Source organism: Pocillopora damicornis, chromosome 2, assembly GCF_964200805.1.
Source record: "Pocillopora damicornis chromosome 2, jaPocDami1.2, whole genome shotgun sequence".
NCBI lineage: Eukaryota > Metazoa > Cnidaria > Anthozoa > Scleractinia > Pocilloporidae > Pocillopora > Pocillopora damicornis.
In genome coordinates this window covers 36,031,868-36,059,230 of record NC_142671.1, presented here as the reverse complement: position 1 = coordinate 36,059,230, position 27,363 = coordinate 36,031,868, and the positions used below count along the sequence as shown (strand labels likewise).

Sequence of the window (27,363 nt, the reverse complement as noted above, 5' to 3'; positions counted from 1 at the left end):
AGGTCTAGTACGCTTTTCAGCAAAACGTCTCACCAAAATTTTTAGGGCCGTGTTGGCTGAATTTCTGCCTCTCAAAAGTGAGGCAGCCGTGAGCTAAAGAGGAATATGTGTAGTCTTATTGCGAAGGTAATCAGTCACCCACAGTGACAGATATAACCAACCGAGATTCGCCTAAACACATTGCTTTAAGCGTCGACTTCTTCCAAAATAAAATAACAATTTTCTAAAGATAACCTTTTCCCTTCAATTCTACTTTCATTAAAGTTATCAGGAACGCCATTTTAATTTCGCGCTCGAAACATAAAATTTTGACATCATAAACGGCTCGCTCTTTTCTTAAATAAATACCGTAACACGCTTGCGCTGGAATCTTGGAAAAGGTTTCTTTTAAAATATTTTTTGCTTGTTGAAGCTGAAAAGTTAGCATTCCTAAAGCCCTTGTTTGGGATTCACGAAAAGATAGTAAACATGTATAGGATTATAAGGAAGACCAACTCTTTATCCAAATAAATAGATCGGGGTCACGAATGAGTATATTGTGCTCAGGAAATTTTAAGCCTAATAGTTATATATGAATTTACGGCCTCGTCATTTTCATTCTTACATCAATGAAGAAGTTAGACCCTACCTGTGCATAGGCTTTAATATCTTTCTAAAGACCAGCCTAATTATTTATTACAAACGGGAAATAAAACAGTTTTGTGTTAAGTTTCTTAAATTATTTAAGTTCGTATTCCTTTGCTAGGCATTTTTGTGGTTGAAACTCACGAAAAAACTTGCGGCATATATCAATAAATCCTTTTAGTCAGCTTGATTTATCTTGTGAGTATCTTTTAATTTTTCCCAGGTCACGTGTATTTCCTTTGAGTTTTCATCGGTTCGTTCTCACATATAAAGTTTGTTTGTCGGCTCAATGTCACGAATATAAAACCTTCGTCTTTTTTTTTCGGTACGCAACTGAAGAACTTCCGATAATAAATGAATATATACGCCATTAAATAGATATGTAAATAAATTATCAAATAGATGAATAAGAAAGCTTACAGATAATAAACGTATGAATATATACTTGAAAGAGTGAATGAATGGATGAATGAATAAATAAATATTTTTAATGCATTATTTGCCACGAGAAAATTGTTTCCGACTACCACATCCAGGAAGCTTTCTTCGGTAACCTGATAAACAAAATTGTAATTGGGGCCAGCCTTCATGCAGAAGCTGTATAGATTTCTGCAATAGCCTGGCGTGGTTTTGAACAATTTCATTTTAGTCGTTACTGACAAAGCTAAGCGTTTGTTATTTATGATAACAGTGTATTTGAAAACGCTTCTAGAAATATGCTAAGTATCGTACAATGCATGCCGGGGAAACAACCCCATCTCTTCTCAAGCTGCTCCCAAAATTCTTTGCATCGGCTGGTCGGCTGACCTTTGAACTGAAGCGAAACTTTGGAAAATTTCACTAAAAATAATTTACTATTTTTCTGTGAATGATAACTTATAAAATTACTAAAAAGACTCTCCTTTATCAGTGTGTCCAGGGTTAAATTTTCTTTAATCTAATCACACTCAAGATTTTCAAACGGACAGAAAATGTGTATGCAAACACTCAGATTGATTAACTGAAGAGAACTTTCCAGAGAGATCCAAAGGACAGAAAAGGGAGGACAAATTTTGACAAGCAATTCAACCTGCTGTGCGCACGCTGTCGTTCGGTTTTGATGACATAATTGCATTAAAACTGAGGTCTCAGTTTTAAGCGTCCGCTTAAGATCATAGCACAAATGACTATGACATACTTTTAATAACCAAGACCGGGGCAGCAAATCGATGAAAGCTCGCCCTGGGTAAAACTGTCCTAGATATCAGTTTTTTGGTCGCTATGATTGAGATGATAATGATACATAATGCAAACCCTTTGACGTAAAACCGAAACAAATCATATATACTTGAAGACTATTTTAACAAAGCGAATTGCCCAGAATCATGATTAATAATTTATCTAACTTGATAAAGACTCGGGAAAAGATCTTAATCCCGAAGTACGCCGTTTGTTCAAACTTTTGAAATATTACACGAGAATGAAAGCAAAATCTTTCGTGTATATGTTGCTGTTCTGGATTCAAAAGGTTTGTAACAATTCATAGTGATTTTTTTTAATTTTCAAAAGGAAAAATATCGTTTCCAAATGTTTTCACATTTAGTCAATATCAACATCACGTTTGTCTTTTCAAAGGAACATTTCGGAGTTTGGTTCGTTAAAGGTGAGTTTTGTGTATTCATCTTCTTTTAAAACTTCAATCATATAATCTTGAGTCAAATTTGCAACAGCATTTCATGAAATACAACGTACGGCGATCGTGTTTCGAACAGAATAACGACAGCAATGATGAGATGTTGAAAATGGTAAAAATGGGATATAAATAAAAAATTTATTGACGAATTGCGCTCCAGATTTGATGTTGGTGCAGAATCACGACTGAAAATCATATGCCAAAATATCTAGACACTATGTATTCAAATTTAGGCAAACTAGATTTCATGGCATCAAACACAACTGTAGGGGGCACCGAAATTCCCATCAGGGAGCTTCAGGGGCATTTTAATCTTCATAGTTTAATAAAAACAATTTGAGTGAAATATGCCCATCGTCTCCCTTAAAAAAAAAAAAAAAAAAAAAAAAAACACCGAAATTTACACAAAGTTGATCCAAGTTTGAGGCATGTTTACTTGTGTTTAGAAACATCCGGACACCCACTTTATGGAAGAAGAACAATCACGAGCTAATTCTACTGTGGTCGGCTATGCATATAAGTCTTTTTAAAAATTCCTAAATAACTTGATCAATATGCAATGTTTATTTGGCGTTTAATTATGTCTCAGAATGTTTTATGGACTTCATTAATGTGCGCCTCTTATTATCAGGAAGTTGTGATTCACCTCTGGGACTAGGGGACCATTCCATTCCGGACTCGTACATAACAGCAACTTCACAGTATGATGCATCTCATGGTCCAGGTCTTGCAAGACTTAACTGGGTCCGAGACTCCTCTCATGCAGGTGCCTGGTGCGTCAAGTACCACTTACCAGGCGAATGGTTACAGGTAAAACGTAATTTTTTCACAATTTTCATGATGATTTCAGCTTGTTGAGCAAGAGATATTCTTTAGGGGGCTAGTTTAGTAATCCCGGAGAAATCTTGCGCAATTTGTGGTCGGCGATTCCTTCCCTTCCCCTCTCTGAGCTTCTTCCTCAATACTCGTATTCCACTTCCTGATGTCCAGAAATCATGCACACAGTAACGAAAATTTGTTGCTTAGGGTTAGGGTTAGGGTTAGGGTTTGCTTAGGGTTAGGCTGATTTCGCTTTGACGAATTTCACTAAAATTCGGCAAAATCGCCCATTTCACCAAGCTGATTTCGTTTTGACAAATTTGACTAAATTTCGCCAATATCGTCAAATCTACATACATTCGCTCGGTTTGACGAAATTTTGTCAAATCTGCCATTTTCGTTTGTGTGCGTATTTCTGGACATAAGTGGCACCTCCTTCAAGATCTCTCTTCTCCTCTTCCTCATTATCTCTTTTGATTCCTTAACCTGCAATGCAGGCGTCTTGTTAGGGAGAATTAACGTTAAGAAGCGCGCGATCGTTTTTTCAACCGGCCAAGTTTGATTTGGACTTCGATGATGGGGAAGTGAACGGGGAAAGGCGAAGAGACAGACAGAACAGACTGACTCTTTCATCTAACACTTTTTTAATTCAAAATCTCCATAATTTCAACCACAGGTTAACTTAAGAAGGATAATGAAGATAACAGCGATTGCCACACAAGGGAGACAAGATCGTGCTCAGTGGGTTAAATCATACAGACTTTGTTATGGACAATCTCTGAGCGGCTTTTGTGAACCACTCAATCAGGTAATGTCACTGGGGCTGATTATCGGATAAAGCTTGAGTACTTAGTTGTGAAAATAAAAATGAAAATTGCAATTAATGCAAAAAGCAACAATGATTGACTAAACAAACAGCAAGCAAGCTAAAATTGTTGTCCGTAACTGGACCGTTTTCTTTTTTCGATAATGAACGTCTTAAAAAAGCTCTCCGAATTTCTGATGTTCAGGCCTTTTGCACAATAGCTCCTCAGCTGGCACCTTCATGGGTACTTATGCGAATGAAGTCACTGTTTGAGTAACACTAGCTAGGTTTCATTGGCGTAAAAATGTGTCTGTTGTTGATCAATCAAAGGAATTTGTTGGAAATGTGAACAGACAAACAGTGGTTACTCATCAGTTTACCACGCCCCTTTACGCTCGCTTTGTGAGGCTTATTCCTGTATCATGGTATGCACACGCTTGCTTAAGGCTCGAGCTTTACGGCTGCAAGGAAGGTAAGTCAATTATATTGTTTATCTTCTTTTCAAAGCTGCTTCATAACCATGGATCTAAAGCAATAGAACGGTACATCTACAAAAACATCATTCAGCACAATCGAAGAAGACGAAAGCTTCTGGAACTCAACCAGAAACGATCAGAATTCATCTCAATACCAAACGGGATAATTTTTTATTATCAACTGAGTTTGTAAGGTAAATAGTCACCATAAAACCATAAAATAGTTTAAAAGTTGACGTTCCGAGCGTTAGCCCCTCGTCAGAGCGATGAACGAAGAGCTAACGCTCGAAGCTTTTAAACTCTTTACGGTGGCCAATTTATGTTATCAACTCAGTTGATAATACTAAATTACCCAGCCATACTCTTCCACCGACGCAGCATCACAGTTTCTTTAAAAACTAACCCTCCCTTTAATATCAAACCTTTTCCTTTTACCATTTGAAGCCTTTTTGAGATAAAACCTCCGCAGTTACATCATCATCATCATCTTCTGATCTTTAGAAATTACTGTTTGAAACAGTTTAGGTTATTTGGAGTTACTTTCTCAACTGAGTCTAAATAAGATCTTGAGTATACAATTTTAATATGTTGCATATGGCTATTTCATTTCGATAAATAGGTTTCACTCCACTGTCGGGTCCTGTGTGTATGGAAAGTCTTGGAATGGAAACCAGAAAAATCCCTGATTCCGACATCACGGCATCATCGGTTTATAACTCCTATCACGCACCCCACAATGCAAGGTTTGTGGAGTGTCGATAAAATAGTACAGTATTGTGTAAAATGACTTGATCAATGCTGTGTGAGATAGTGTTATGTTGCGTGATCTAGTGTGGTGTTCAAGATATATAAAACATGAAATCATAAATAAGGACAGTATAGTTGTTTGCACTGTGAATTCCTGCTCAGGGTCTGAATCAGAAACTTCCCTCTCCTTTCTTTCTAACATTACCATTATTAAACAATTAATTCACGAGTTGTGTTAAATATAAGATGGTACATAGCAACCGAAATCCTACGGGCCTCGTTGACTTTAATCATCTCATTTTCAACAAGCGCGAGTGAAATAATCGTTTTATTAAGAACGCCCCAAAATATAGCTAAATATTCCCAACTTTATTTTGTAAAAACAACAGGAATGTTGCAATGTAAAGAAAAACCTCCGGTTTAACTCGTCTTCATGCGCGCGCATGGTATAATATACACTTAATGTATGGTCCCTCGGGAGACTAGTCCCGAGGGACCATACCTTGAGAGCTTGGTTATTTATTTAGACTTTCCCTTAAACAATCATATGGCAAAAACATACAAACAAAGACGGCACAAATTCTTTATTCACAGTCGTCAATCTTGCTGAATGAATAAGTCTAAAGTAAATTACAAATGTTTGGAAGTACATGAAAAAGCAAATATGTTTTTGTAATCTCAATAAGGAATACAAAATAATTTGGAAATTGTAAAAATTGATGGTAACATTTGCTCCAATAAATGCTTTTTTATTCGGCGCGCGGGCAACAACTGCGCAATTGTATCCTGGATGGGACACATTTGAATTTGATCAGGGACTTAGAATCAACTAATCGCAGTTTTGTTGAGTGAAAATGTCAAGGTATATAGCAATGGTTCATATATTATGATGGCCGTTGAAAACTCTTGAATTGCATTATCCAATGATCTAATTTTTAAAACTTATATTGAGATCAATAAAGTTAACGAAGATCTCACAAGGGTATGTTTCGCAAATAACTCTCACGTGGAGAACCCATGCGTTGATCATTTGTCTCTCACAGTATGTAACACGCGAGGATGTCACACGCGTAGCGCGCGAGGCACGCGTATCACAAGACAGCTTTCGCTGAGAAAGGCATCTTCATGAAGCGAGCATAAGTTCATCCTGAGAGTTTCTCGAGTGCGAAAAAATTAAACGGTGAAGATTTTAGATATATGAAAATTCACATATTAGCATTGTGGTGGAGAGATGAAATTAGGAGATCCTCGCAGCTAAGAACACTACTGAAACGAGTAGTTGTAAATAGGACCTGAAAAAAATTCAGGCCCGTATGGGATTTGAACCCATGACCTCTGCGATACCGGTGCAGCGCTCTACCAATTGAGCTAACAAGCCAACTGGGAGCTGGTCAATGAATTGGGTACAAATAAACATCCAAGTGAATGAAGATTTTAGATATATGAAAATTCACATATTTGCACTGCGGTGGAGAGAATACCAACTCCCAGTTGGCTTGTTAGCTCAATTGGTAGAGCGCTGCACCGGTATCGCAGAGGTCATGGGTTCAAATCCCGTACGGGCCTGAATTTTTTTCAGGTCCTATTTACAACTACTCGTTTCAGTAGTGTTCTTAGCTGCGAGGATCTCCTAAATTAAACGGTGTTAGGTTTCCCCTACAGCGCTCAATAGGGTAGAATCTTTTTATCTGAACTCATTTTGTACCAAAAGGAAACTTGAAAATTTGCTGTCGGGATTTGTGTCGTAAAGAATTGGAGTTTTTGCATTATTGTTTTGCAAAGGGTAGCCAGGAAATGTACAAGCTCTAACAATCATTAACAGAACCATTGTTCTGGAGCCTTGATATATTTGCTTCCTTGAAGACATCGCCGCCCTGAGTTGCCTAATGCCCTTGCCGAGAGGGCGCATACCTTAAGTTTGAATATAAATTTAGGTGAATTAACCATCGTGTAAGGCTTGCAGTCTTTTGGATTGATACTCTGTTTCTCTCACAGACTACACAAGCACGTTGCTCCAAACTCCGCAGGTGGGTGGGCTGCACAAATAAACGATAAAAATCAGTGGTTACAAGTGAAATTCGGTCAGCGGGTAGAAATCAGAGGTGTAGCCACCCAAGGAAGACACAACGTCTACCAGTGGATGACGTCATACTCCTTGCGCTACAGCTCTGACGGCATGGTGTTCCACCACTATCAGACGAATACAAAACAAACGGTCAGTTTATTTCAGTTTTTCCAGTTTTTTTTCAGCGCTCTCGTAAAATCAGTTTTCTCTGGTTTGTATCTTTTTGTTAGTGTATCCGTATTTTCAAAACTCATGCAGTTCGAATTTTATTTGCTCAGATATAATTATAACCATGCCGACATTAAACTCTACCTCGGAGGGTTTCCGTCATGATTCGGTATAATGAAATGACAAACGTTCGGGCGTGCGATGACGAATAATTATGTGAAATTATTTCTTTGTACTTCATAATTTGGCCTTAGCCACCACCTTAAAATTTAAATGCTATAAATTCAATTTTTCAAGACTGTTGGCCAATAAAAAAAAAAGATTTCCTTGAGAAATCGAATCTCCGGCCTTTGGAATTCAAAATGGGCGGATCTGACCACTTTCCCCGGTGGGAGACTCTAATATTTCATTGTTCGACGCTGATGGCTATCTAGAGCTCTAGCTTTGCCATCTTTCTCATTTCTTAGCGATCAGTTTGTTTCTTCGTCTCATTTCCAAATAGGTATTCAATGGTAACACGGACGTTGGTACTGTGGTAAGCCACGTTTTGAACCCACCAATCACTGCCCGCTATATTCGTGTTCATCCTGTCACGTGGCATGATCACATTTCTTTTAGGGTGGACTTTTACGGGTGCTTTCCAGGTAAAGGCATACGTCAAAATCTTTTTTCGATGTAATTCTACCACCATTCTATCACAAATTCTACAATCTGATTGGCTAATTTACTCGCTATCTATTCCACGTCAGTGAGTGAAGTGATTAGCCTGACAGAGCATGACTGTAAACAAAACAAAATAAAAACACGCACTAGAACGACTAGATTATCAGCCCTCATCGACAATCATGCGATGTTAACATCGAGCTCACAATCTTATTGTTAACTAGATTACGGTTAGATGTCTGAGTCAACTGGAGTCCGAGATGGGTGCTTTTTCCTTTCGCTTCTGGAAATGAAGGCTAAGAAATAACCACTGAAGCTTTCTTGTAATATAATTGGCGCAAACCTTTTTTGCACTAACCAGTTTTATTCTGACTACGACGCCAGAAGAACAAAGATGAGTCATGCTTTTAGAAATTTGACACGGGAAAGAAATAAAAGAATACTGAAAAACTTGGAATTACACTACTGATTATTCAATCTTTTACATTAAGAGTGTAATCTGTTTTTTTTAAGACCCTCCAGTTCCAATTGCAGTGTACCCTCTAAACGAAGAATTTGGCACACGAGACCTGAGTCCTAATCAAAATGAACCGGGTACTCCCCACAATTTCCAGCTCACCCCAGGTCCCTTTGGGCGTCCAAATGGTTCGTACTGGTTTTCTGGTACTTCCTCTAGCTATATTGAATTCCCCAACGACGGAGGATTGGACACGAGATATTCCTTCACATCTTTAGTGTGGGTATTCCCAGAAAACGTCGACGGTCCTATCGTCAATTACGGAACCGATAACTTTGGTGTTCATCTTTGGATAGCAGATAATAAGATTTTTGCCAGATCGGTGACGAGACTGGGAGGTTTAGGACCAGTACAAACTAAATCTGTACAGCATCATGCGTGGAATTTTATTGGATTTTCGTATGACTATGACATAGGCGTTCAAAAACTTTGGATCGAGGGAAAAGTTTACGATGTGTTAACAGCTGCTCAGTTTGAACAGAGAACTCAAGATAATATAAGAATGGGAAAGAAAGATGGCGATTTGAGATTTTTTAAGGGGAGAATATCGTGCTTACAATTATACAACAAAGCTTTGACGGAAAGAGAAGTACAAGCTGTAAGAGGGATGTGTTTCAGAAAAGGTTGGTCCCCTCACAACTGTCTCTTGCCAACCCAAACATGGTTTTTTTTTAAATTCAGTGTTGAATTATTGCATTTTTAGTGAGCGAAAGTGCAATAAATTATAGTAACGCAATATCTAGACCTTTCTAGATTTCAGGAATACCAAGAGGATTGTGAATGGCCAAGATTTAGCTGCAAATTCGAAAAATGATGTGATTCAAACAAAGTATCGGATTTCCATTAATCTTGAATAAAAGTTCCAGTCAACAGGCGAGCGAGATACGTGTACCATCCTTGTTGAAAGACCAAAAACCTTGAGATTAATAGTTTGAGCAGAGCCACCTTATAAATGAGAGCGCGACTCACAGCTTTATCATATCTTGATAGTGAGAAATATTTTCCTTCCATTGGGAAAAGCTCTCACATGTAGTATAGCCAATTACTCTAGAAGATTTTGAGAACAATTGGAATATAAAAAGGCTTTCCAAGCGTGAAGGGCAAGCTATTTCAGCTAGTGTTACGTACAAATAGTGTGTGATGTTTATTTTTTTCATGTTTCTGCCTTGTGGTGAAAATTGTTTTGTAAATAAGTACAAAATACTAGCGAAATAAGTCACGAAACCATTCTTGTGCTCATTTTTTTTTTAGTTCCATTAAAACCCGTTGCCTTTTTCCCATTGAATGGACAATACGAGACAACAGACATCAGCCACAGCCAAAACCCTCCAGGAGAGGCGTCGAATGTTGAATTAGCCCCAGGGCCTGACGGTTTTGATGGAGGCTCGTATCAGTTCAAGGGAATGGAAACAAGCTTCATCACGTTTACAAATACTGGAGGACTTGACACCAGGTATTCGTCCACGTTTCTGGTGTGGATCTACCAAGAACACACTAAAGGTCCGATATTCTATTATTTTGCACCTGGCTATTATGGCGTTAGATTAATGGTCGATGAACAGGGCTCTTTCTATGTCAACCTGCGCACATCACAATCAGCGGCCTTGAGGGTGCTCAACGCATCTGTTCTTGAAGAAAAGAAGTGGCACTTCATTGGTTCGTCTTACGATTACGTCAGTGGAGAATTGATCCTTTGGGTAAATGGAAGCGTCCATAAGAAAGTCATCATTGACTCGCCTGCTGAGCTGGCAACACAAGCAAATGTTACCATGGGTGGGCTGCCCGGGCAAGCTGGCCAATACAGCGGGAGATTTTCATGTTTTCAGCTTTACGATAGAGTACTGACCGAAAGTGAGATTGAAAATGCCAAACAATTGTGTTCCACCACAGGTAATCTTAGATCTGGCCATTGCTTAATCTACTAACATGCATTACAGGTGCGTTTTCTTCCTAAGTTGCATTGCAATGGCTCTTGCTCTAAAAGTTGATGATTCAGCCTCTACCACGCTTTGCAAAAACTCTCCACCTGCAACGTTATCATACACTGGCACGAAATTGACGTTCAAAGCACTGAAATCCTCGGTCATTCCTTAAAATGGAAACAGTGTTTTTTTTCTTGAAAATCCAACACCTTGATTCTCATTGCATATCCTATGACGGATCTTTTACATATCTTAACGTTACTTTTTGTCAACTCCTTTCAGGAAGGTCAGATCCCAACCAAAATGTTTACATTGGCGAGGCAGTGGATTTAAAATGCGACACTTTGGAAGGGAAAACTGCGCGCTGGAGCAAAGATAGCACTGTAATTCAAGAGAGAAGCGCCGGCTATGGCACGAGCCTGGTCATCAGCTATGTTCAGCCACCTGATGAAGGAACATACACTTGTGACATCATCAACGACGCGGGGGATATCCAAGCGTCTTACAGTGTCACTCTGAGAGTGGAGGGCAAGTCTTTAACTATTTAATAGATTTTGATAATTGAAAAAAATGTGAAAATGGAGTGATGAACTGTAAGTTTTTTTCGTAAATGGTCTAGAGAAGCCTTACCATTCTAGATAAACCTAATTAAAGACTTATGAATAAGAGCGGGACACCACTTACCAATAATATTGGCCAAATAATGACTTGTGGGGCTCTTGGGAAGCGTTCGCTACTCAACGCTAACATGTCATTTTGATAAGCAGTTGAGGGAGAAAAAAATATATAAAAATTTTAAGCTAGGTGTTTTAGTTTTAATAAAAATGGTCATAAACCCATTTATCACTTAACTAGATGCATTTTCAATTGATCTTAGATCCAAGTTCCCTTTGCTCCGATTTGAAAGCTGAATCGAGCAGCGTATGGAAATCCTGGAGTGTTTTGCCTCCTTCAAATTATAGTCGCGAATATTACGAGGGGAAATGGTTCCGGGCAGAAAAAGGAGCAGCCATGACAAGTTCATGTATCTTGGAAGAAACCTGTGGTGTCCAAGCTCCTAGCTGGTTGAATGGTCCAAATCCGTCCAGAGAGATGGGGATTATTCATAGTCAAGTCTGTATGAACTTTCGAAACCACTGCTGTTATCATTCATTGCCTGTTCAGATAAAGAAATGTTCCGACTTCTTTGCTTACAAGTTGCAGGAAGTTCATCCAATGATACCTGGAAGATACTGTTTCACAACAAATAATTTAGGTTTGTAGATAAACTACTTTTCTCTCAAAAGGAATAAAAACGATTAGTAGATACCACCAGGTGAAAAGTGCTTTTTGCACGCGCTGATTGGCTAGTTCAAAGGAATAGCAAGTCCTATTCGCCTCGCTTTTTGTGAATAATCGTTAATTATCTCTATGAAATAAGTCCATGCTATTCCTAGTAAAATGTCTCATGAGACGCTTTGGGGTATTCCGCGAAAAATTCAGATGAATTCCCAGGAGCATCGTGACGTCTATTTTATTGGGCTCCGTGAAAAAGAGGACCAAATACCCCATAGAATTTCTTGAAAAATGTCAATTAAATTCCATGGAATTCTAAGGAGTACCCCGGAGACTGTTTCAATTACTTTCTTTAAAGAAATCGAACGTTCTCTCTAATCATGTTGATGAAAAAAGCTTTAACCAAATAGATACTCTTGTGTTCGAAAATTCATGGTACTCTATTAAAATTTTAAAATTTAATTTAAAAGGAATATGATGATGATCTGAGTAATGTAAAACTATGAACAGTTGGGCAAAAGTTAAATGATAAACCTCGTTTGAATGTCATGATGTTCGATGATGTTATCACTCAACAATCGTTCTATCCAGTACATCCACGTGATGTAAACGACTGGTTTACCCTTTTTGTATTCAAGAATGCTTAAGATAAATAATAACGATCAATTACTATTAGTCGGTGAGTTTTTTAGTTACCCGTTTAGTGCAGTAATTCGGACTTCAATATCTGGAGATACTTCAAATTGCACAGGGTGTCAAAAAGTCGGCTAAGAAAATGATTTTCATTTTTGTTCCTATTATTCCCCTTATGTTTCAGACTTTGTCGACCGAATCAACAATGTCATGTTTACTTCTTCTGGGGCTGACCGTTTGTTGAATGGTCACAAGATCGCCATTGTGGGGTCAGTTGGTAACTCTTTACAGTGCATGCAGGACTGCACAAACGCCGCTGACCGCCATTGTAAGTCTTTCAACTATAGGAAGCTAACAAGAGAATGCCAGCTGAACAACGGAACAGCACCGCAGGAAAGATCTGGCATGGAGATGAAAGTTGGATACAACCAGTACGATATCGCTAAAACCGAAATGATAATATTTCCATAAATATGGATTTAAACTACCTCAGCCTGTGCAAGGTTAAGCTTAAAGAACTTTTACGGATACCCGATCAAGCCTTAAGGCAGATGTGAACGCAAAACCTCTTTTTAATACCAGGAAGAACCCTTAGATCTTGTTGGACTCCTTAGCACTCTTAATAAAACTGCTCATAGCTGAGTTACGTACCTTCTAGTTATTTCTATACTTTTACCTGTAGTAAAAGGGCGTCTGTGTCGCGAGAGAAGTTGGATCACTGGATAAGAGAGCACTTGAAGAGTAGAGATGGATTCTGGTGTCAATTAAACACTTAATTATTGGGAAAGAATTCAACTTGGGACGAACGTCTGACAAAAAAGCACAGATTTAACCTGCGCAAGCAGCTTTTAAGTTTATACTGAAAGACGAGAGGAAAGTTGGGTTAACAATATGAAAAATTGTGATACCTCTCTCTTGACCAAGAAAAATTTTTTCCATCCCGGAAAATTTCATGATGTTCTATAAGACATATCATTCTAGTTATAGAAAGTCTATCACCCCTTTAAACTTATATTTCCGGTTTTGAATAAAAGATCTTTAAAAAGAGTTTGTGCCATTTCTGCTGCCTCTTTTTTTTATGGGAGGGGGGGGGGAAGGGGGTTGGAAGACGTTTATGACCAAAGTAGAACCGAGTGGCGACTGGTAGAGAGAGAAAATCCTAAGGCGCTGTTTCAAAGCCGTCGTGTAATATAGACTGTTTGATCAGCGGTAAGAATGAGAAGAACACTTTTAAGAATACAATTTGTGTCAGTTCATTTTATAGCAATCTTAAATCCTCGGTACATAATTTATGAAGCCTCTTCGGGAGCTATTAAACAAGTTCGTTTCCTTGAGCTGCATGACGTACATTAGTAAAAATATTTTTGGGTAAAAAATAACAATTCTCGCCGCCGAAGGCTGCAATTAGCTGAGTTCAATTAATAATTTATACACTTTCTTGAAGTAAAGTGGAACAGACGTTTTGTACTAAATGATGCGGCTGTTGGATCCGTGAATCTTTTTGAGAGAATGAAACAAAGTTCCTTGATATGTGTCATTACCTTTTTCTTTCTAAGGGTTTGTAATACCGTACCGTTTTTACAATTTCGGCATCTAGTTTGGTAACGTAGTTTTCACAGCTCTTTGAAATTTACTGAATATTTTTGTTGTGGTAATCTTTAAAATTTTTAGGAATATTCCGCTGTTTGGGGTTCACAAGGTGAGTTTAGGATAATTTGACATAGTTGTTTATTATAACTTTTATCCATAAGCCATGAACGAGATATCACTCGAGGAAATACGAAGTTCAATAGTTGAGAATTTTAAAGGCAAAGGTAGCGTCGACCGAATTATGAAAGCAGCAGGAGGCCACACTTCTGTATCAAGGGAAAACAGAACTAATGCTTATCAGTGAGAAGTATATTTATTATGTAAGGGAAACATTATTGTTAAATATCCCGTTTACTGACGCTCTACTTATTTCTGAAAATTGAGTTTGCTTTGGTGTTATTTTGTTCAAGTGTTATAACTTATGACAGCAATAACAGAAGAACACCTGTTGGGCATTACCAGCAACCATGATGGATTTATGGTTTATATTATGAGGTACTCAGTGAGGTATCTACTCACAGTAAGGAAAACGGAAAATATCTCAATGAGTATTTGTTATGGAACATTTGAAAAACTAACAAACTTTTTCAAAAGCGCGGCTATGTTAGGTCTCAGTCATAGCAAGTCAGGTAGTCGGTTTTACATGGACTTTGAGTTTTTAGTTCTGAGGCCTTATTCGCGTCTTGCACCTTCGAATTTGTCAATAACGTTACGTCAAACCTTTTAATTGTGTCAAAAAAACAAAAGAAATTTTTAATCAAACTTGCCAATGCTTTTGGTATGTGAAAATGGCTTTTTCATTTTTCCGATTCCGAATCGAACTTTTCTATGAAACTCTAAGACTTGAGGATAGGATCGCAACAAACTTTGAATTTATCCTAAAAACGATAGAGTAGTACCAAGAGAGAATAATGATGTGAATTGAGGTTCTAAAAAATTTTCGTCAGTGTACGTATTCTTTTTACTCACAGTGGCTCGTTAATACCATACTGTTTATGTCTATCGCTTATTATTCGCAATCAATTGTTCAGAGCTGGTTGGAGTTCCCTTGTTGTATCATCCTGTAACTTGTTTGCAATCCTTGATTCAGATCTTATCCATTCTAAAACATCATCGATGCTGTTAAACTAATTCTTCCAACTTACCTATTTTTATCCCGCTAAACTGTCATATTTCGGAGTTCTCGCATGAAGGAAGTTATTCAACGCATCCGATTATCGTGACGTGGTCCTTCTGGGCAGCTCATTATGATTTGATTATTTTTAAGGTGCGCCTTTGTGGTACTGGTAACTAGATCCGGGACCCGGGGGATTATGTTGATGTGAATGAGTGACTTTGTGTTCATTACTGTGTGTAAAAAATACAACAAATCCTACAGCCTTGATGTATTTTCAGGGCAATGCAACTCACCCCTGGGGCTTGAAGACAAATCCATTCCCGACACTGACTTAACAGCATCTTCAGTATATAATATTTACCATGGGCCTGAGCGCGCCCGGCTCAACACTGTACCGAGTGGATCTTACCCAGGAGCATGGTCCCCCCGTTACGCATATCGAGGAGAATGGATACAGGTCCATAAACTCGAAATCTATTGCAGCTTTTCAGTTACATTTCATCATATCATATTGTCTAAAGCTCATATTAAAAACCCTTGGGAAGGCAATTCTTATGGATGTTTAGACCCTAGTTTCAGCAAATTCTGAGTTACATTTACATTGCAACTAACCATTTATACCTTGAATTGCACTTGAGATCTACAAAATTAGATATAGCATCTATAAGAGGTCAGCTACATCTGTTATTGCAATGTCGACAACGGAAAAAACAGATAAGAATTAGCCTTTTAACCGAAGGCGAGTAGAAACTTTTTTATTCACTCCTCTGTAAATTTTTTGTGTTCGTCTACATTTGTGTCGAGCTCGAGAAGACCTCTTATTAGAAGCCTTTTTGAAAATTGTTTTGCCCTGTCTCTGCATGGAGAAGGCTTTCTTGAGGCTTCCTGCGATCTAGGAAAAAGTTTACTCTCATCAGTTCTACCACTGATAACTTTTGATGATCCTTGGTTAAACTGGGAACAACCTTTTTATAAAGGTTGCTCAATAAGTCGTAACGTTGTGCCATTCTCCCACTTGAAGTGTCATTTTTCTACGTGCATAAGGTGTCTTAACTCTAACCCTCAAATAGTACTCAAGATAGGCAATTCTCATTACAATATCGCGCAATAACACCAACAGGTAAACTTGAGAACAATCACCAAGATCACCTCAATTGCAACACAAGGGAGGCAGGACTGGTCTTATCTTCAATGGGTTACTTCATACAGGATATGTTATAGTGAAAAACTGAACGGGTTTTGCGAACCTCTAAATCAGGTAGTATGATTGAAGGGCTATAAAAAACTTCTTCTCCAACGCGACCCCAGGATCTTTCTTTTATCAAGCCGCACGGCTAAGTTTAAAGCAGGGTAATTTAGTATTACCGACTGGGTCGATGAGGTAAATTGGCCACCGTGAAGAGTTCCAAAGCTGACGTTTCGAGCGTTAGTCCTTTCGTCATCGCTCTGATCAAGGGCTAATGCTCGAAACATTAACTTTGAAACTCTTCACGGTGGCCAATTTACGTTATCCACTGTGTTGATAATATTAATTACCCTGTTATGCTCTCCCGCAGACGCAGCGCTAGCATCACAGTTTCTTTAGAAACTTACCCTTTTTATTTATGAGTTTAAAGCAGATATTATGCCTTTCCTTCATCTTGTTCTGCTCAAGGTTATAGGCTCATAGCGTGCGCGCGTAGCTAACGTGGTGAATCTTTTGCAATCAGCACTAATAATTAACAATACAGTAATAATTATAAGGACTTATGAGGCAACTTCCGGCTCTATTCTGAGTGTTCACTGTGTTTTCAGAAGCCTTTATTTCGCAGTTTTATCTATGTAAGTTACTGTTATTTTAATTTTATTTGAAATTATTTTAATTTTAGGACTTTGCTGGAAACAACGATAAACACTCTTTGGTTACGCATCAGTTTATTAAGCCTCTCTACGCTCGTTTGGTGAGGATCATCGCTTTAGCGTGGTACGGCTTCCCCTCTATGAGACTCGAGCTTTATGGCTGTAGGGAAGGTGATTTAAAGGTTTATTATTTCCTAGCTATTTTGGATGGAAGTATTGCTCCTTATACTTGAACGAGATGTTAATTCATTGAAGGGTTACTCCACCCTTTTCAAAATTTCCCGGTTTTCATTTAACATCCTGCTCGAAAAGAGGCACTGTGAAGTAGTGTCTTGCCCTAGGACAAGCATTGACACCGCTGAGGCTCAAGCCCAGACGTCGACCTCTGAATTTAAAAATCCAGCGCGCCGACTACTGGTCTTAAGTTTCCCCCATCTGACTGAAGAACCGTACCTGTTTGTTTAAAACGCTTAACTTAAAAAAAAATATAAAAAACATGAAGCTGACAGGCTTAAAAACCTCAAAACAAACTCTCAAGTGGTTGTAGATGTTAGCAATTGGAAAGTGAGAGGGGATTTGGACCAAAGCTTGTGTATGAAGCAACATTTAACAAGTTTGGCCTTTTGAAGACTTAAAATTTTTATGACGAAATTTAAGGAGACACTATCAAAGATCCTTAAGACATTACTTTTCTTATAAGATGCTTTATACATTTTAGTCAATTGCAAGTTTGAGCTCTTCACCGTGAAAAAGCAAATGCAAAAGAGGAAATTGTGTATTCTGAGACGAAGAATGATAAAGTTTAATCGCTCACTTGCATTGCATAAGAACCACATGCACAAACTTCTTCTGATGCTCCTTAGATGAACAGCAGATCGAAAGTAACAAGACATGAACTCTGGCGTCTGACATAAACGCCCACCCAAAAGAGAGTTGCCGGCTCAAAATACCGGTGTTTGCTGACACAGTTCTTACCATTATTTTCTTTTATTTATTTTGTTTCATGAATAGGTTTTGTTCCCCTCCCAAGCCCTGTTTGCATGGAAAGTCTCGGAATGGAAACCAGAAAAATTCCAGACTCCGATATTACAGCTTCCACAGAGTTTCATGTCAATTACGCGGCATATTTAGCAAGGTTTGTAACGTTTTACTGTATCAAATGTACTGCGATTTAGCAATTTTCTCAATCCATTGATGTTAGTAGGACCAGCAGAGTTAGTTATAACTATTCCCTTACCTAAAAACCGGGTAGTGAATAATCCAAGACTGGGTTGGTTACCTTAAACCTGGGCAAGTCATCTGCAGTTTATATCAGATCATCTCCTATTTATGATATCTTGGGAAAATCTAAGATATCCAAAACAAAGTCGGGAATTCGCCCAGGTGGACTGCGCATATCCTCTCCCTTCCCCTCCCCCCCTCCCTGGTGCATCCTCGTTCCAGTCCAAAGCATCTAAACTATATGTGAGGTAGTCCTTAAAGAAAAAACACAGGCCTTTAGACTTAAAAGAAAGAGAAAAAGTTAGGAGATAGCCCCGCCGGAATAAGTAAGGTAAGGGGGAGAGGGGGGGGGGGGAGGTAAAATTCTGTATCCGAGCTTAACCTTTCCTCAATCTCACAGATTGGAACTGCGCCCTCAGTCTGCTAACGAAGGAGGTTGGGTGTCGAGAATCAACAATCAGCTTCAATGGTTACAAGTAAACTTTGGTCAGAAAGTTGAGATCAGACGTATAGCTACCCAAGGAAGACATAGATATGATCAATGGGTGAAAAGCTACAGCCTGAGATTCAGCATGGATGGTTTGATATTCATTCAGTATCAAACGAATAAAAATCAAACGGTTAGATTCTTTAACATATATGTACATGGTTTATGATACCCACTGTTTGTTACTTCATGTTTTACTATTTCATTTTTGCTTTCTATGAATACTTGTTACTATAATAAACCTAACTGGGCCAATACATTACTTTCTGTTGACCTTTAGAGCATGGAAGGCGCCACCAGTAGTTTCTTTCTCTGGAAGAATTGCATGCTACAAGTCTGCATGCGAATGAAGAATTTACGGAGTGGAAAGGCATGCTGCACGTGTTCATCGAGTGCAAAAAGTGTCGCCAAAAAACATTGTTTTGCCTTGGGAAAACGACAATGATCAAGGATATTGATCCTTGATTGTATGTAAACACTGTTTTTTAATTTTTGGCTCCTAATTAAGTCACCTTCAGTAACATTTGTATCACGCATATCTAACAGGTTTTTGATGGCAAAATCAGACCGATACACCGTCGAAAGTCACGTACTAAACCCACCAATTACAGCTCGTTACATCCGTGTTCATCCGATTACATGGTATAGCCGCATTGCAATGAGGGTGGACTTCTACGGTTGCATTTCAGGTAAGGAAAGGTTTTGCCTTACGTCATTCTCTGTTGGTACCTTGACAACTTAAGAATCTTTCCATCCTATCTCAGTTTGCAATTACATGTTCTCAAAAGGTCATCATTTGCTGTTGGCTTCTTTCCCGCAAGGAATTAATCCAACAGTTAGATCAGTTACCAGGTGAAACTCACAACTGACGTAGAACACAGAAGTTTATGCGAAGGTTATTACTTGCATCATGAAAAAGACGCGGATTTGATATCTAGTTATCATAATGTTTATTTGTTATATGCATCTTAGTAACTTTGTCTCGAAGTGAGTGAGTTGTGAACCTGTATGACAAGATATTCTTCTGTTAGAATGCTCATGACATGACTAAGTTTGGAGAAGGACTTGGACTGTGTCTGTTCACTGGGCATTCTATCGAATACAAAGTTGTTGGATTCAGTAAAGAAACAACTGCTTTTGGCAAGGCTATCTATATTACATTTTCTTATTTGTAGCCCTTTCTAGTTATATTGATGTAGCCTCTCGGAAAGAACATCTCAATGGCCATTTTCAGACTGAAGATAGTGTAACGATCTAATTACAGAACATGAACATGAAAGTTTAGTTAAATTTAATCTCTCTCTCCATTTGTTTTGACAGTTTTTGTGTCTTTTTCCTAGATCCTCCAATTCCAATTGCTGTATACCCTTTGAATGGCGAGTTTGGCACCAGAGATTTAGGTCCCCATCAAAATTCACCAGGCATTCCGTATAATATACAACTCGCTCCAGGTCCCTTTGGGCAGCCAAGTGGCTCTGTCCGGTTCTCCGGTACTCCCTCTAGCTACATCGAGTTCCCCAACAACGGAGGACTGGACACAAGGTTTTCCTTGACAATCTTACTGTGGGTGTTTCCAGAAAATGTCGACGGTCCCATGATCAATTACGGAACTAAATATTCTAGTGTTCACTTTTGGATTGATAATGGTGAAACTTGGGCCAGATTAATGGAAAGACCTGGAGGAGTTTCTAGAGTGGTACTACGAAATTCTTTGAACCATCATTCGTGGAATTTTATTGGATTTTCTTATGACTATGTGACAGGCGTTCAGAGAGTTTGGAACGACGGAAAAGTTTGTGATGCTGCAAACGTTGGTCAATTTGAGCTAAAAACTCAAGATGTCATTAGAATGGGAGTGAAAGATGGAGATCCAAGATTTCTTAAAGGGAGAATATCTTGCTTTCAAGTGTATGACAAGGCTTTGACTGAGAGAGAAGTACAAGCTGTTAGAGGACTCTGTTTTAGAAAAGGTTGGTGATCCTTGTAGAAACTGTAAATTTATATAAAAAGATTAAATGGCATTTACCAGATGCAGGAAATCCCACCTAGACCTAAAAGCCTATCATACCAATGTGACAAGGATTATTTGCTCTTTGCTATTAAAAGTAAGTGCCCTTAACTTGAGATGTTCCTGAATTTCATTATTATATATCGTTTTTGCGGGTAATTTTGGAGATTCAGTGATGTTTGCATCGCAGGATGCTTTCAAAATTTATTCTAGTGGGTAAGTCCTTCTAACTTAATCCTTAATTTTCAATATAAATAATACTTATGCATCGCCAAATATATGGATTTGAAAAATTAATTACATACCTTTTCTTCTACGGCTTATCTTCGTGAACAAATGTACTCAAATGCATTAGTGCGTTATGGAATCTTTTTTTATCTATCAGTTCCATCGAATCCAGTGGCCTTTTTCCCGTTGAATGGACAATACGAGACAACAGACGCCAGTCACAGCCACAACCCTCCAGGGGAGGCGTCGAATGTTGAACTAGCCTCAGGGCCTGACGGTAACATGGGAGGTTCGTATCAGTTCTGGGGGAACTTAACCAGCTTCATACAATTCCCAAACTTTGGTGGACTGGACACGAGATACTCGATGACGCTTTTGGCTTGGATCTATCACGAACAGATGAAAGGGTCGATCTTAAACTACTTTTCACTTGGTTATTATGGAGTTCGATTTATGGTCAGTGAGCAGGGCTATTTTTTTGTTGAGTTACGCTCATCAGGGAACACAACGCTGAAAACTCTTGAGGGATCAGTCCTTCAACGTAAAACGTGGCATTTCATTGGGTCATCTTACAACTATGTTGGCGGAGTTCACAATTTGGCTCAATGGAAGCGTCGATAACAGAACTATTGTTGACACACCTGTCGAGTTGGCAACCCAAGGGAGTGCCTTTATGGGCGCAACATCAAATTCCCAGTTTAAGGGAAGAATTTCATGTCTTCAGCTTTATGACAGATTTTTAAGTGTGCTTGAGATTGAAGATGCAAAGCAATTGTGTTCTACAACAGGTGGGAAATTGTTCGATATGGTCTTTCAACCTCCTCTTACATTTTGATATCTGCCTAAAGTTTCGTGTTGCTTACGAAATTTTCCTTTTTTTTTGGAAAGATAATTTTTTGCTTTGCTTGGGACATGTATGGGGTATGAAGATATTCATACCTTGCTTTTTTTTTTCTCGTTTAGTAAGTTTTACTCTCTTTTATGCCTTAGGACGGTCAAATCGTAATCAAACTGTCCACGTGGGAGAAGCAGTAGAGTTGAAATGCGACGCCTTAAGCAATAAAACGGTGCAATGGAGCAAAGATGGCGCTCTTCTTCAATCAAAAACCACTGGCTATGGAACCAGCTTACTCATTGGCTCCGTTAAGTATTCTGATGAGGGGATGTACACGTGTGAAGTAATTAACAAAGCCAGGGCAATCGATGCTTCTTATAACGTAGCAATGAGGGTAAAAGGTCAGTATGTACATACTAAGCAATTTTCACCATATTTGCACTTAAGCAAAAAAAGTTTCAGATAGGAATCAGGAAATTTTCCAAAATGGACGATAGCATGCTAGTAGACAATGCGGCTTGTTTCTTATTCGAACAAGAAGGAAACACAGTGGTGTCGTTAAGGCGTAGCGCGGCGCTGGACTTCAAATCGAACACTAACTACTGTGATTTTATGCTGTTTTGTTTTTCATTTGAGCATCAGCTAACCTTTTTACGTGAGACTTGTTATTCTTGGCGATGACAACAATAGAACATAGTAGGATGCCAGGAATTAGTTCCACTAAGTGCAGTCTCACACTTAAACTTTCTTTGAGTCAGATAAAAAATGATGAACATAGCCGTCGTGATATTTTTGTTTCCTTATAATAACACATTTCAGATCCGAGTTCCCTTTGCTCCGAGTTTAAAGGCCATTATACTTCTAGCGGTAGATGGCTGCGATGGAGTGTTTTGCCATCTTAAATGGCAGTCGCACATTTTACGAGGGAAAATGGTTCCGGGGAGACAAAGGAATAGCTATGACAAGCTCATGTGTTTCGGAAGAGACCTGTGGTGTCAGGGCTCCTGGCTGGTTGAACGGTCAACATCCGTCGAGTGAGACTGGGATCGTTACTCGTCAAGCCTGTTTCAAATTTCTCAACAACTGTTGTTATCATTCAATGCCTGTGCAGATAAAGAAATGCTCAGAATTTTCTGTTTACAAGCTACGGAAAGTTCACCCAATGATAGCTGGACGATACTGCTATACAGAAAGTAACCGAGGTAAAACTAAAGGCTCTTCTTGTATAAATTCGAGGATAAAAACCAACTAATTGAATTGAGCGAAAAGTTTGCTTAGGAACCATATAATCTTAATCTCCGTCACTTAAAAGGTTTCAACAAATTATGGCACATACCACATATTGCAACCACCAAGAATAACCTACCTTTTCGAACTTAGTCTTTGACTTTTGGAAGTCCTGCTCAACAACCTGGCTGCGTATCTGTGACGATAAGTTTGGACAATAACAATCATTGGTGGGTGATGGAATTAAAACGATTTTGTTTAATGGTAAAGGTTTAAATTTCTGGAGTACACTTCTTCTTCTTCTTCTTCTGTAAAAAGCCTCAAATAATTACCAACCATTCACCACCGGCACTGAGGTAAATAGTTGTTTTGATTTATGACAAGTCTCGCATTCGTTGCTCGGAGGTGAATAGCAAAGAATATTTGGAGTCTGAGTAGCCAATCAGAGCAAACGTTCAACGCTATCCATATGTTTTAGTATGTGTTTATACCGTTAATTTCAGACATAAGTTTTCATCAACTGATCTCGTTGTTCTCCAGATTTTTTAGAAGAAGACGCCATTTTAACTTCCCACAAAGCTGACTGGCTACTTACGGGTCACGTGATGGCATCCGAGAGGTCTGTTGACAACTCGTTACAATGCATGCAGCATTGCGCAAACTCGGCTAACGGGCATTGTAGATCATTCAACTACAACAGGGTCACTGGTGAATGTCAGCTGAACAATGCAACAGGGCATGCCCAAAAGTCAGCTGACAAGTTAAAGACGAAAATAGGATACAGCCACTACTATGAAGCTGATAGACCAAGAAATATCATGGTCTTCCCTTAAACTCGAAACATTTCTTCAATCCCAATTTAGAAGTGATTGAAGTTTTTGTAAATTTTATTTCTTTAGCTTTTAGTGATTGTGCTCTCAGCACGTAATTTAACAAGGGCGGGTTTTAAATGTGCCATGCAATCGCATGTGCCGTTGTGGCCTGGTCAATTGACCTGGTCATTCGTATCGCCCCGATCATTCCAAATACTTCTCAAGCGATCAGAACTGTTTAATTACAACCAGGGCGAACAATCCCTGGCCGCTCAAACTGTCGGAAAGACTACTATTGTCAGGAGGAAAACAGAAGTTTCCTGTTTGGAGACTTTTGAAACCTCTTTGTTATTCATCACATCGATAAAATGATTCATTTCTAAATCGAAAGCTTGGGAATATCGTTGCGGAAAAGAAAATTTGATAGGAAGTTTGGAGCTTCCCGTGGAATGAAAATGGGTTGAGGCCAACGTGTTTTGGTTGTCGCTGGTAAGCATTCCACCAGATCCAAAAACTTCAATGCGATGATCGTAGCCGTAAACAGCTTCACGAGATTGATCAATCTGACCAATAGCGCCACTTGGAAACTTCATGATTACCCCAACTGTATCCACATCGTCCATCTCTGCAATGTGTGAGTGGAAGGCATGGGCGAGACAGAAGACCGTATCAGGAACTTCACCCATAATCCAGCAGATGATATCCACATCATGTATGCCACAATCGTGAAAGTACCCACCAGAAATTTTTAGGAAATCTGTGGACGGCATGGGAGAGTCTCGACTTATTATCTTGACCACTTGAACTTGACCTACATCATCGTTTCGTACTCTGTCAAACACGGAACGGATGGTTGGATCAAATATTCGGTTGAAACCGCAGAACAATGGAAGGTTACGGCTCTCGGCCTCCTTATAACAACGCTCTAACAGTAATTAATCAAAAATCAAACAGTTGACTGTCAAGAAATCAATGGGGTTGTCACTCAGTTATAATGAGCTAACTGACAGCCAGTGAGTGTCAGTCTCGTTCATGTACGGTTACCTTGTGAGCTAGTTCGTCAGTTGGTGTTTTTTCAGCTGTCTGATGATTTACTACGTGGTTGGTCAGCCGATCAGTCGGTGAGTCAGTGAATTAGCGGGTAAGTGAGTCAATGAGTCAATGAGACATTGAGTCATTGAGTGAGTGAGTTATTGAGTCAGTGAGCCGGCGAGTAAGTGAGTCAGTGAGTCAGTGAGTCAATGAGCCCGTGAGCGAATGAGGCAGTTAATCGGTCATTGTGTCAGTTAGTTAGTCAGTCAGTCAGTCAGTGAACCAGTCAGTCCACGAGTCACTCAGTGCGTCAATACGTAAAGCAGTCAACTCATCAGCTGCTAGTCAGTACATCAGTTAGATGGTCACTTTGCCAACTAGTCCTTACTAAACTTATTCAACCGAGAGGAAGGAACTCAAGGAAGGGACTCAACCGATACAGTTGCCCAATATCCCGTGGATAGAAATTAGCCGCAGAAAAAACAAATACGCGAAAGGAGCACGCGTCATGGCTCTATCGGTCGCAGAACGGAATGCCAGTGATCAGTTTCAGGCTTGCCCTTGGGTTTCGAATGAGGTTGGCTGCATGAATATGACCTGCACGAGCCAAACCGAATACTACAAAGCCGGTGCGAGATGCCTTACTCATCGCGTACGACTGAAAAATGAAACTAACTAATTGTAGTCTGAGGCACTTGCACATACCTTGATTCATTGTTCATAGGAAAACGACAGAGGAATAAACAGCGTCATAATCGGCGTAAACGTAAGTTTGTGTATTTTTTTTAATGCTACACCTAAACAAGCATTCTTGAAATAACAACGGTAACTACTGAGACAATATAACAATTTGCAAAAGATACCCGGTTCAAACGCGGAACGTTTCATGAGCCGAAAATAAATTAAAACCTTGATTTGGGCACATGATGCTCAAGTTCAGCATCTTAATCGACACAGCTTCTGATCAAACTTTAAAACCTCATTTATCCATAAAACCGCCGAAAGTCCGAGAAATCTATTACAGACTGCTGTGGAACGCTTATTCAAGGTCGTCAAGAGAACCATGGAATAAATTATCAGACAGCTGAAAAAACACCAACTGATCAACTAGCTCACAAGATAACCGTACATTTACGAGATTGACAGTTGAAAAATAGAAGCACTGGCTGTCAGTTAGCTAATTATAACTGAGTGACAACCCCATTGATTTCTTGACAATCAACTGCTTTATTTTTGATTAATTACTGTTAGAGCGTTGTTATAAGGAGGCCGAGAGCCGTAACCTTCCATTGTTCTGCGGCTTCAACCGAAGATTCGATCCAACCATCCGTTCCGTGTTTGACAGAGTACAAAACGATGATGTAGGTCAAGTTCAAGTGGTCAAGAAAACAAGTCGAGACTCTCCTATGCCGTCCACAGATTTCCTGAAGATTTCTGGTGGGTACTTTCACGATTGTGGCATACATGATGTGGATATCATCTGCTGGATAATGGGTGAAGTTCCTGATACGGTCTTCTGTCTCGCCCATGCCTTCCACTCACACATTGCAGAGATGGACGATGTGGATACAGTTGGGGTAATCATGAAGTTCCCAAGTGGCGCTATTGGTCAGATTGATCAATCTCGTGAAGCTGTTTACGGCTACGATCATCGCATTGAAGTTTTTGGATCGGGTGGAATGCTTACCAGCAACAACCAAAACGCCTTGGCCTCAACCCATTTTCATTCCACGGGAAGCACCCAACCTCCTATCAAATTTTCTTTTCTGCAACGATATTCCCAAGCTTTCGATTTAGAGATGAATCATTTTATGGATGTAAGGAATAACAAAGAGGTTTCAGAAGTCTCCAAACATGATGGGCTTCGCTCCTCATATGTTGTCGATGCCATTGAAAAATCTTGATGAAAGGAGGGGTTACCTATGAGATGTGTGTCGTATCTCATAAGGTATCTGGGTTAATTAAATAATTAAGGGAGCGTTATTCTGAGGAAAGCGTTCTTTAGTTTTCATTTTTTTTCCCCTTTCAAATTAAATTGATAGTTTACAGGATTTCTGGTCATTATTTTAACTGAGATTACAAGTCATGCAAGTTCTTCACGTGTTCTTGATTGAGTATTACTAGTTTCTACTGTCAGACCAGCTCTGTTTTTTCACTCATTAATAAAGGGAATAAATAAAATTCACCTTCTCAATGACTTAGAAGATTGTGTGGTTTTCATTTATCTTTTCTTTCATCTTGTACTCCCTACGGAAAGTCTATTTTACCGGTCTCGAACTCATAAACCGGGATCACTTCACGCTCCACTTGTGAAAAACGTTCCACTTGCAGTTTAGACTTACCATCAGTGCATTTGAATGACGAATTTGTATCAACATGGACCGTGAAAGCCTTTGTTTATGACGAAACTTAACTCCTAATGATACAATCAGAAAATAACGTTTACCAGAAACTTAGGAATGGTTCCCCCATATATGTTCCATGATTCATATGTATAGTTTAAACGGACAGCACCCATAAACTTGTTTTCCTCCTGACAATAGTAGTCTTCCCGACAGTTTGAGCAGCCAGGGATTGTTCG

At 39.1% G+C, this 27,363-nt stretch overlaps 1 protein-coding gene and 1 pseudogene across 3 annotated transcripts; both read left to right on the top strand.

Moving 5' to 3' along the window:
- Positions 1-1,997: 1,997 nt before the first annotated feature.
- Positions 1,998-13,433, top strand: LOC113685474 (uncharacterized). Of its 2 annotated transcripts, XM_089195611.1 has the most exons (13): positions 1,998-2,131; positions 2,239-2,266; positions 2,928-3,106; positions 3,792-3,923; positions 4,251-4,392; positions 5,016-5,139; positions 7,139-7,358; positions 7,879-8,020; positions 8,553-9,179; positions 9,808-10,446; positions 10,761-11,006; positions 11,356-11,733; positions 12,571-13,433. In XM_089195611.1, the coding sequence occupies exons 1-13, from the start codon at positions 2,084-2,086 to the stop codon at positions 12,855-12,857; spliced, it is 3,192 nt and encodes a 1,063-aa protein (XP_089051737.1). In that variant the 5' UTR covers positions 1,998-2,083; the 3' UTR covers positions 12,858-13,433. The 2 variants fall into 2 exon arrangements, with proteins under 2 accessions (XP_089051737.1, XP_027058787.2); XM_027202986.2 differs by lacking the exon at positions 4,251-4,392 and having other exon boundaries at positions 2,036-2,131.
- A 406-nt stretch (positions 13,434-13,839) lies between these two features.
- Positions 13,840-23,976, top strand: LOC149051091 (uncharacterized; annotated as a pseudogene). The gene is made up of 13 exons (XR_016183705.1): positions 13,840-13,943; positions 14,058-14,085; positions 15,372-15,550; positions 16,214-16,351; positions 16,962-17,103; positions 17,944-18,067; positions 18,554-18,773; positions 19,187-19,329; positions 19,981-20,610; positions 21,034-21,664; positions 21,867-22,112; positions 22,531-22,913; positions 23,479-23,976. The product of XR_016183705.1 is annotated as an uncharacterized LOC149051091 (transcript).
- Positions 23,977-27,363: the final 3,387 nt, after the last annotated feature.